Raw genomic sequence first — 9675 nt, 5'->3', positions numbered from 1 at the left:
GCCCACTACTTATGTGTTTCAGACCTTAGTCGTAGCCCTTTCACAGGTTAGATTCTAAAATATAACTTTTATTGTGTACAATTAAAATAATATAGATTAGAGGACAGACAACACAAATAAATGAATTCCTGCAAATGAACCCCTCAAAATGTTTCTGCAATTATCAGGTCTAGGTCGGACTCTAATTATGATCAAAGAGACTCAATGGTGCATAAAGGGTCTCTTCTAAAGGACAATGTGGTATAACACTTCCTAGACCCTTCAAGTAATAGGGGGTAATATTATTTGCAATATCTTCAGTGAGAATAATACGGCCGGGTTAGTGCCCAAAAATAACTCTAATATACTGAATAGAGATGAGCGAGTATACTCGCTAAGGCACATTACTAGGGTGAGTAGTGCCTTAGCCGAGCATCTCCCCGCTCGTCTCTAAAGATTCGGGGGCCAGAGTGGGTGACAGGTGAGTTGCGGCGGAGAGCGCGGGGAGGGGAGCGGGCGGGAGAGAGGGAGATCTCCCCACCCGCTCCCCCCCACTCTTCGCCGCCCGCCGGCCCCCGAATCTTTAGAGACGAGTGGGGAGATACTCGGCTAAGGCACTACTCAATCGAGTAATGTGCCTTAGCGAGTATACTCGCTCATCTCTAATACTGAATATAGAGTAATATTTAATAATTAGTGATGAGCGAATATACTCGCGAAGGCACTTTACTTGAGCGAATAGTGCCTTAGCTGAGTATCTCCCCACTCGCCTCTAAAGATTCGGGGGCCGGCGGGGGAGAGCGGGGAGGAACGGAGGGGAGATCTCTCTCTCCCCCCTGCTCCCCGCCGCAACTCACCTGTCACCCACGGTGGACCCGAATCTTTAGAGACGAGTGGGGAGATACTCGGCTAAGGCACTACTCACTCGAGTAAAGTGACTTAGTGAGTATACTCGCTCATCTCTATTAATAATGCATAATTTGTGGCTCAAAATGATGTAAATAACTGATGGTTCATGATTCTTTGAGGATTTATAGTTCATGATTCAGAGTGATATAAAAAACTCATGATTCCTAATTGTGGTTCAGAGTTCAACGTGTTTCAGCCGCACAACCGGCCCATCAGGAACCTATCGTGAACCTTTTATTTTATTTTAATGCCTCCAATTGGACAATTTGTCCTAAAAATGCCGCACTTCAAAATAGTGTCGGCCAAAAGAGTGGAGCAGTATGCATAGGGTAACCACAGTAATGAAAATACTGTACATTTAATAGAGTGATTACCTATATATGTAGGGCAATATATTTAAGGTAACCATAATGGTGTTAACAACATGGTAACCCCGTCCACATGTTGATAGGGTGGTCGTCTTATTATAAAGAACAGCCGCCCTGTATCCGTATCGGTATTTGCTAGCAACAAAATATACTGTGCTGATTGACCCTATAGAGTGACTGGAAAACTCCTAAGGCTATAAGCCCAGACAGGTATTGCTAGGATCAATCCCTAGTCCCTAATAAATTTGGCCAGGGCTGAATAGTCCTAATGATAATAGCGGAGAATCTGCCTATGTAAGTATAAAAGGCTATAATAACGCCCACTTAATAGTGCCTAAAGATGAACAAATAGCACCAAAACCAAAAGTAAATAAACAAAAAGGTCAGGTAGCATAACCTCCAGTCCTGATGATAGACTGGAGGCATCTGATTAGACTAGCAAATTGTGCTGTATTATACGCCTCAATGACTCCTTCTCTAATCAGGAGGGTCCATTTGCGGCCAATTAGATCTCAGTGTAGGCAAACACAGGGGATTTGTTTCCATAAACATATAATCCATAAACATATTCAATATTTTACTGAAAAAAGTGTTTTGATTTATTCTTTATTAATTCACCTTATCAACATGTAACAAATAAAGCACTTACCAACATGGTAAATTAGTGACTTCTCTTTGTTATTAGTGTTTCACAATGTAATCCAGTATAATTCTTTTGCAGGTAAAGTTTATATACATAACTATTGCTGTTCATGAATCATATACTGTGAATGCCTTCAACTATGACATAACTCAAGTGCTGACAAAAGTACAACTTTTGCATATAAAATCCTATACTTAAATACATTTTGTGCAATGTCTTCTTCTTCCTTGAATTCTGCTGTAAACATATCAAATGTTTAGAGTAAAAATAAACCATATAAGATAACAAAGTATATATGCAACATTTTGTTAGTAGAGCAAGTATTTACGGATTACGCTTCTGTAATATACGCTTTATAACAACACATGGAAATAGAATTAGTGGAAGGGTAAGTAGGAAAGGAGGGAGAGATGATGAGAGGAGGTAATAAGGGAAGCAAGCTGTTATGCATTTTGCGCACAGTTTAAATGATACTCAATATATTCTTATGGGCTATAACTGTCATGTCACGGTATAGGGGAAAATATGGTATTTTATGGAGGCTCCACATGGCCATACATGGACTGTCTGCAGCTCTGTTATACACCACCCGTAAAAACATATCAGTCCATGATTGTAACACTGTCTGCCTCTGATGGTAGTATGTTCCTTTTGATGCTGCTCCATTGGACACACTAGAACAGTTTATTTTAGGTGAGAATACCTTGGTAATGTAATGCCACCCTGAGACACAGTGAGATATTTTTCTCAAATACATAGGAAATCTGTGGGAGAAAATGTAGCATTCAAATGGGTTAGTGGTAAGGAGAATTGTTAACAAAAATTAGCATAGCAAGACTCAAAACTTTCAAAAGTCAGGACAAAGTTCTGTTCCTGGACCAGATGATGGAAGGGATTATATTACCTATAGTTGATCTTCTTGGCCATCCCTTTATTCTGGTGGTTCTAGGTGTAGTTATCGGGTGGCCAAGATGGCTGCCGCCATTTAATAAATACTAGAGATGAGCGAGCATACTCGCTAAGGACAATTATTCAAGCGAGCATTGTCCTTAGCGAGTACCTGCTCGCTCGGAAGAAAAGATTCGGGGGCGGGGACGGCGGGGGAGAGCAGGGGGGAACGGAGATCTCTCTCTCCCCCTCGCTCCTCCCTGCTCACTCCTGCACCGCTCACCCGCGCCGGCACCCGAATCTTTTCTTCCGAGCGAGCAGGTACTCGCTAAGGACAATGCTCGCTCGAGTAATTGTCCTTAGCGAGTATGCTCGCTCATCTCTAATAATTACACTATGCACTGCTCTGTGATTGTCTAGGGTTGATCAAACACAGAGCAGGTATAGTGTATTGGTAGTCCTAATTCTGTGTGTGATTAGGAAGTCTAAGGATGGTGGTGGCCATCTTGGTTGCTTGAAAATGGCACCCAAAACTGGTGAAATGAAGAGATTGATGAGAAGATCATCTACAGGTAATATAACCCCTCCACTCTCCGGTTCCGGGACAGACTTTTGTCCCAGAACCGAAGGGTTGTTTTAAAGTTGTTTAACTAAAGGTGATGTTTTAAGGATTTGGGAGGTCTTCTCTGTTTCCTAACTTCTATGTAGGGAATGTAGTCATTCTGCACTGAAGCTTTTGGGTAGCTTACCAAAGTAAGGTGGATTATGCCCTGAACTGCTGTTGGACGGTAGACCCAGAGTTGAACCATTCCCCTTCTAACAGTCACTAAGAGCCTTAATGTTATGTTGGGACCTATATTATATCCCTGATTCTAGCAATCTACAAAGAAATTGCTCAAATGCAGTCAAAATCTAATACTTTCAGTAAAAGGATCCTAATGAAAGAAGGTTAGAAATAATAATCCAGAGCTGAAGACAAGTATACACAGAGAAATGCATGTTTTGGTCCTATTTAGACTAAGAGGTTATCCATATTAGCCCATGCGGTTTGATATGTTTGTAAACCATTCTGAGAAACTATTACATAAGAAGTGAAGTTCTACATCAACCTTTTCATGTGTTGCTTTCTTATAGTTCCTATATATGGTCTATTAGGGTACTTTCCACATGTGGTAGATTTTTGCAGACATTTCTGTAACTGAAAATTAAGTCCATTCATCTGATTGTAATTGTTTTGGCTTTGAGTAAGGCTTTCAGCTGAAATGAGTAAGCAGAGCTGGCTGTGCTCTGTCTTTATCATCGTGCTATGAATAAATACAGACGTTTTTCTATTGCAACAGACTTGGCACTAGATTACTTCACTTTGGCATATCATCCAAGATTTCCTTTGCATAGGTTCTTTATGCACTAGCTGATACATGAGGAGAGCTGGATAGGGCCGTAGAAGGGCGTCAACCCAACATCACGAAGGCAATCCGCTCCTTTGTTCATGGAAGAACAGGAAGAGCACTGCCAGAACCCTAGTAAATGACCTCCAATGGGCCACTGATCTACAAGTTTCTGACAAAACTAGCATAAACTGACTCTGTGAGGGTGGCATGTAGGCCTGACGTCCTGTAGTGGGACCTGTGCTCACAGCCCAGTGCCATACAGCTCATTTGGCATTCACCAAATAGCATCAGGATTGGCAGGTCCACCATTGTCCCTCTGTTCACTTCACAGATGAGAGCAGGTTTACAATAAGCACATGTGACAAACGTGAAAGAGTCTAGAGACGCAGTGCGAAACATGATCTGATGTGTGATTTAGGTGTTCCCTAAAATATTTTGAATATATATATATATTTTTTTTTTTTGTGATCTTTGTTTCTTAGTTGATGCTTTGGCGGTTTTGAAGTGCTCAGGGAGAGACGGTGATAATTATATGGAGAGGCTGCCATAACCAGATGGCATAATTAGTCTGCCCATCCCTGTGTAAATCACTATGTAGCTTTACTATCTATTATCCGAAGCTCTGGGGCACACAATATTTTTGGATAAGAGTCAGCCCATAATTTGGCTTATTTTTTTTTCTAAATTTTGATAAATAGTCATTGGCTTTCCAGAATTCTTATATTTCTGTTTTATTAAGGCCACTGTTACTTGTAAAGTATGTACACCTTTTCAACCATTTTTTTTACTGCTCCAACAAATCAAAAATCGAAAAACTGATGCAAGTGGATTTTGTTATAGGCATTTGGGTCTACATTGTTACAGATTACAAATACTTCCCTGTTATCCAGTCTCCTATATTAGCAAAAAGGAATGTTCCAACCGAAGAAAAAACTATAATGCCAAAGGGTCAGATTACACACAGGGTTTATTTGTAGTCTGTTACCATGGAAACATATAGGTCTGTAAAGAAGCTGTATATACAAAACCATAGAATATTCTAATGAGGATTATTATTAAAGTGGCTGAAAATTTGTTATTTTTTATAAGATGCAGTAACAGTCTTCAAAGGTGGACATAACCTTTAACATTCTGAACAGTTGATCTTAATGATCATATTCTTACAGGGGTATTCTGGTTACTTGATTTTTCACCTACTCACTGGAAAATAATGTCACTTAATTAGAATACCCCTTTAATACCTTTTTTATCTTTCCATCTCCTTTCCATTTAATATTTTCTCTCAGTAACTTACATGGCAGAATGTTGAACTTCGCTAAACAAAGCTTATATCCTGGAATCACTGCATGTCTTACAGTTTGAAAACATGTCATTCTATGATTTCAGAGGCTTGTCTGGCCATTTTGGTCAATTTAATCATTCATCGGTATCACTTTTATTCCATAGGCATTGATATAAGTCAACAGGATTTTGGCCCTTCTCTCTATCACATCAATCAGTTTTTCAATCCCTTGACGTCCTCTTTGACTTTCCCAAAATACTTTATCTAGAAAAAATGACTGCAGGAGTTTTTCTCGAAGTCTGTAACTTTTTAGCACCGAAACAGCTGGTTCAGGAAACCTAGAAAAAGAAATTAAGATAATGAAGTAGGATACATAAACCTCCTGCAGCACAATTCCTGAAAAGTGAAGATAGTTATATATCTGTTTGTAAATAATATTATGTCACTGGCTCAGCACTGCGCATGTACAGCACAGCAAGCAAGTCGTTCCTGCAAACTGCTGTACATGTATGGCGCAGTGCCATCAGTAGCAGATTTCTGTTGTAACATATAGCTGACAATCTGCTGCGATGGCCAGGTTTAGAGATAACTCCAATGGCGGCCATTTAACCCTTTAGATGCTGTGGTCGATAGCCCTCACACGGCAGCATCAATGGAAAAATAAAAAAGTTACAGGTCTCAGAAGATAATGCGAAAACAACCCTTTTATGTGTTTTTATGGTGCAAAAATAGTAAAACATGTAAAGCCTCTACGTAATTTTGGTAATGCTGTAATTGTACCAACCCACAGCATAAAGTTAATGCATTGTTTACGGCACACTGTGAAAAATGTAAAACATAAAAATTGCACTACCCCATAAGCAGTAAATAAAAGTTGATCAATAAGTGATACGTACCCCAAAATAGTGGTGTTGAAAATTGCAAATCATCATATACAAAACAAGCCCCTCATACAGCTATGTTGACAAGAAAAAGTTATAGTTTTCAGAATTAGAGATGAGTGAGCGTACTCGCTAAGGCAAACTACTCGAGCAAGTAGCGCCTTATGCGAGTACCTGCCCGCTTGTCTCTAAAGATTCGGGTGCCAGCGGGAGAGAGCGGTGAGTTGCGGGAGTGAGCAGGGAAGAACGGGGGAGAGAGAGTGAGAGAGAGAGATCTCCCCCCCCACCCCCCGTTCCTCCCCGCTCTCCCCTGCTGCTCCCTGCCCCCCGCCGGCACCCGAATCTTTAGAGACGAGCGGGCAGTTACTCGCATAAGGCACTACTCGAGTAGTTTGCCTTAGCGAGTACGCTCGCTCATCTCTATTCAGAATGCAACACTGAAAAAATAAAAAAGGTTAAAAAAAGTCGTTTTATTAAAAAGCTAAAGAGCTTGTTTGAGATTAGAAAGTGCCTATATTTTTAAAGAAAAAAAAAAGTGCCACTCTTTCCACGGACTATGTCTGGTCCAACTGAATGGAATGGGGATGAACTGTAATGACAGCAGTTAACTCCAAGAAACCACTTGTAAATTTTCTATTAATGTATGTTTATCCTATTAGCTAAAGCCAGGATAAAGTACTAAATTCTGTTGAAAGTTTGCTTTAGACTTTTCCAAATGTTACTTTCATTGCCAGGGTAACTAACATGCACAAATATAAACAGTGTATCTGTAATCAGCTGATAATAATTGAGGTTCGTTATTTCACCACTGATGATATACTCACTCTTTGATTCCTTCCAACAATTTAAAATCCAAATTATCCTCACTTCTATCAAAATATCCTTTGTTGTTAATAAATACTAAGTGGCGGGGGTCATGTTTCCGTTGGACGATGTGTGTAAGTTCAATATTGCTGGGGTTATCACATTTCAAGTGTAGCCCTTGTTGCACACATTCATCTTCTTTCCGAGGTCTGAAGCCACAACAGTGTTTATCGAGGCGATTGTAAACCTGGGTGAACATAACAAGAATAATGTACATATTAATGATCTCAACTCACAGTTTTATTATATCATAGATAGATGGCATATGTTCACCTAGGGATGAACCTTAAAGGGAACCTGTCAACTATTTTATGTTGTTGTGTCTCACTGCTGCCTTTGCAGCAGGTGTTCAGCGATGTGATGAAAAAGTCCAATACATAAATATATATTATTTCGACTCCGCCTGTTCATGAGCCATTCATTGGCAGATCACTCCCTATTCTAGTACATAGGGAGAAGGCTGTCAATCAGCAGTGAAAAGGCTGTTAATCATGAATACAGTAGACTTCTAGTTCAAAGTATTTATGTAAGATTGTGGCTTGGAGGCAATGTTCCCAAAATATACAGTGCTGTATGGCGTAGGGGAATCCCTGTTTTAAAATGGGGCAGACAAAATTCAACTGCAGCAAATGACAAGCTTGAATTGTTAAGCACAGCAATCTATCACAACAAGCAGAGGTGCACAATGGTCTTCTCAATTGCAGAGGCACAGTCTCTTAATCGTAACTTACAATACAAGAGCAGCAGTGGGCACCAGGGTAGTCCTCTCTATGTTTCGAAGTCACACTGCAGCCCCCTCATGGGGGGGAATGCAAACAGGATTGGGCAGAGACGTAACTTGAAGCTTCTGCGCCCCAGTGCAAAATTTTGTAACAGGGCCCATAAATATAATGTTTTCCTCCTAGTACTGGGCTCCCTATATGGAAAAAAGAGGCATTATAGGCCCCCTAAGGCTCCTGGGCCAAGGGGCAACCACATCCTCTGCCTCCCCTACAGTTACGCCCCTGGGATTGGGAATTCGCTTTACTTATCCAGGAGCCAGCTCATCATCCTCTTTTTATTTAAATAAACATGCTAATTTTTTTAGGCTATCACAAGGAAAATTCCAGCTCACCAGATACTCTGCAGTGCATGTGGCAGGTGTAGAGTTATAGTGAACCATGTAAGGAAATAAATAAGTAGCCACCGTTGTGTGAAAATGTGAAATCAACAAGCTGTATGGAGGCATACAGAATGAAAAAGATCCAATACAACAGGAAAGGGACTTCCTTCCATTCTCTATGCCTCAATAAAGCCCGTAGATTTCATAATGCTGGTTTCTAATTTTTTTATGTTAGCAAAAGGTTTTTTTCCCCTTTTTCTTACATTGAGGGTGTAATCCAGGCTTTTAAAATTGATGTCCTATCCTTGGGATAGACCATCAATATTAGATCAGTTGGGCTCCACCTTTCAGGACTCCCTTGGATCAGTTATTTGAAGGCGTTGCCACACTTGAACAAGTGTTGCAGCCTCTTAATGTTTACATTGGTCTGGAGATTGACTGCGGAATGCCATGCTATTATTAGTGTGGTACAGGGTATTGCAACTCTGTCCCATTCTGCAATGCCGCTACTAATAGTATGTATTTGGCAGTATGAACCGATTTCCAGACCATCGAGGGGGCTGTCATGCTGTCTGAGCGTTTTGCTCTGTCAAACAGCTGATCAGCGAGGATGCTAAAAGTCAGACCCAACAAAACTAACATTGATGATCTTTCTTAAGAATAGACCATCAACTTTCAAAATTCAAATAGCTAATTTACAAGAGTTTCTGGGACTTTTCAAAAAGTTGCTAAATGCAGGGAATCGAAAAAAACATAAAAACTGTACTTATTCTGCAGCGCTTTCAGGTAATTTATTTATTACCCCCGACCAAGCTGGGTAATCATCTTACCGACCTCAGAAGGATGGAAGCCTGAGTCAACCTTGAGCCGGCTACTTGAACCATGCGGAGTGTAAACTTGCAACCTTCAGGTCATTTAGGATTGGATTTTTTCTGCTGCCTTAACACTCCACGCCACAGAGGGCAGCACACCTTCCTATATTTTAGGTGAGTGATTGGCTTAAGCAGTCACATGAATAATGTATGGCACATGACCGTTGCAGGAGCCTCAGGGACCGAAGTGGTGGGCTCAGGGTGGATAGTAGCAAAATGCAAACATACCCCTGACATTTAAAATGTACATGCCAGCAGAGCATTGCTTTCTGCAAGCGGGGCTTGAATGCCCCGCCTCCAGAAAGCTAATTCTCTGATTGGCTAACTTAGTCTGGCGTTAGCCAATCACAGCTATTCAATGACGTCATGAATGGCTGTGATGGGCTGACGCCAGACTAAGTTAGCCAATCAGAGCATTAGCTTTCTGGAGGTGGGGCATTCAAGCCCCGCTTGCAGAAAGCAATGTTCTGGACGAGTGAGCGACAGCCTGCAGCAG

The 9675-nt window shown here is 40.9% G+C and overlaps 1 protein-coding gene across 1 annotated transcript in view; it reads right to left on the bottom strand.

The window, feature by feature from the left end:
- Positions 1-2967: 2967 nt before the first annotated feature.
- Positions 2968-9675, bottom strand: part of GASK1B (golgi associated kinase 1B) — a 59356-nt gene continuing 52648 nt past the window's right edge. Inside the window, exons 3-4 of the mRNA XM_066573592.1 lie at positions 7166-7392; positions 2968-5798 (exon numbers count right to left, since the gene is read on the bottom strand). Coding sequence (XP_066429689.1) covers positions 5591-5798; positions 7166-7392 — 435 coding nt within the window. The 3' untranslated portion in view covers positions 2968-5590. The remainder of the gene's footprint in view (positions 5799-7165; positions 7393-9675) is intronic.

This window comes from Eleutherodactylus coqui, chromosome 7 (genome assembly GCF_035609145.1).
Source record: "Eleutherodactylus coqui strain aEleCoq1 chromosome 7, aEleCoq1.hap1, whole genome shotgun sequence".
NCBI lineage: Eukaryota > Metazoa > Chordata > Amphibia > Anura > Eleutherodactylidae > Eleutherodactylus > Eleutherodactylus coqui.
This window is presented reverse-complemented; position numbering and strand designations above follow the sequence as displayed.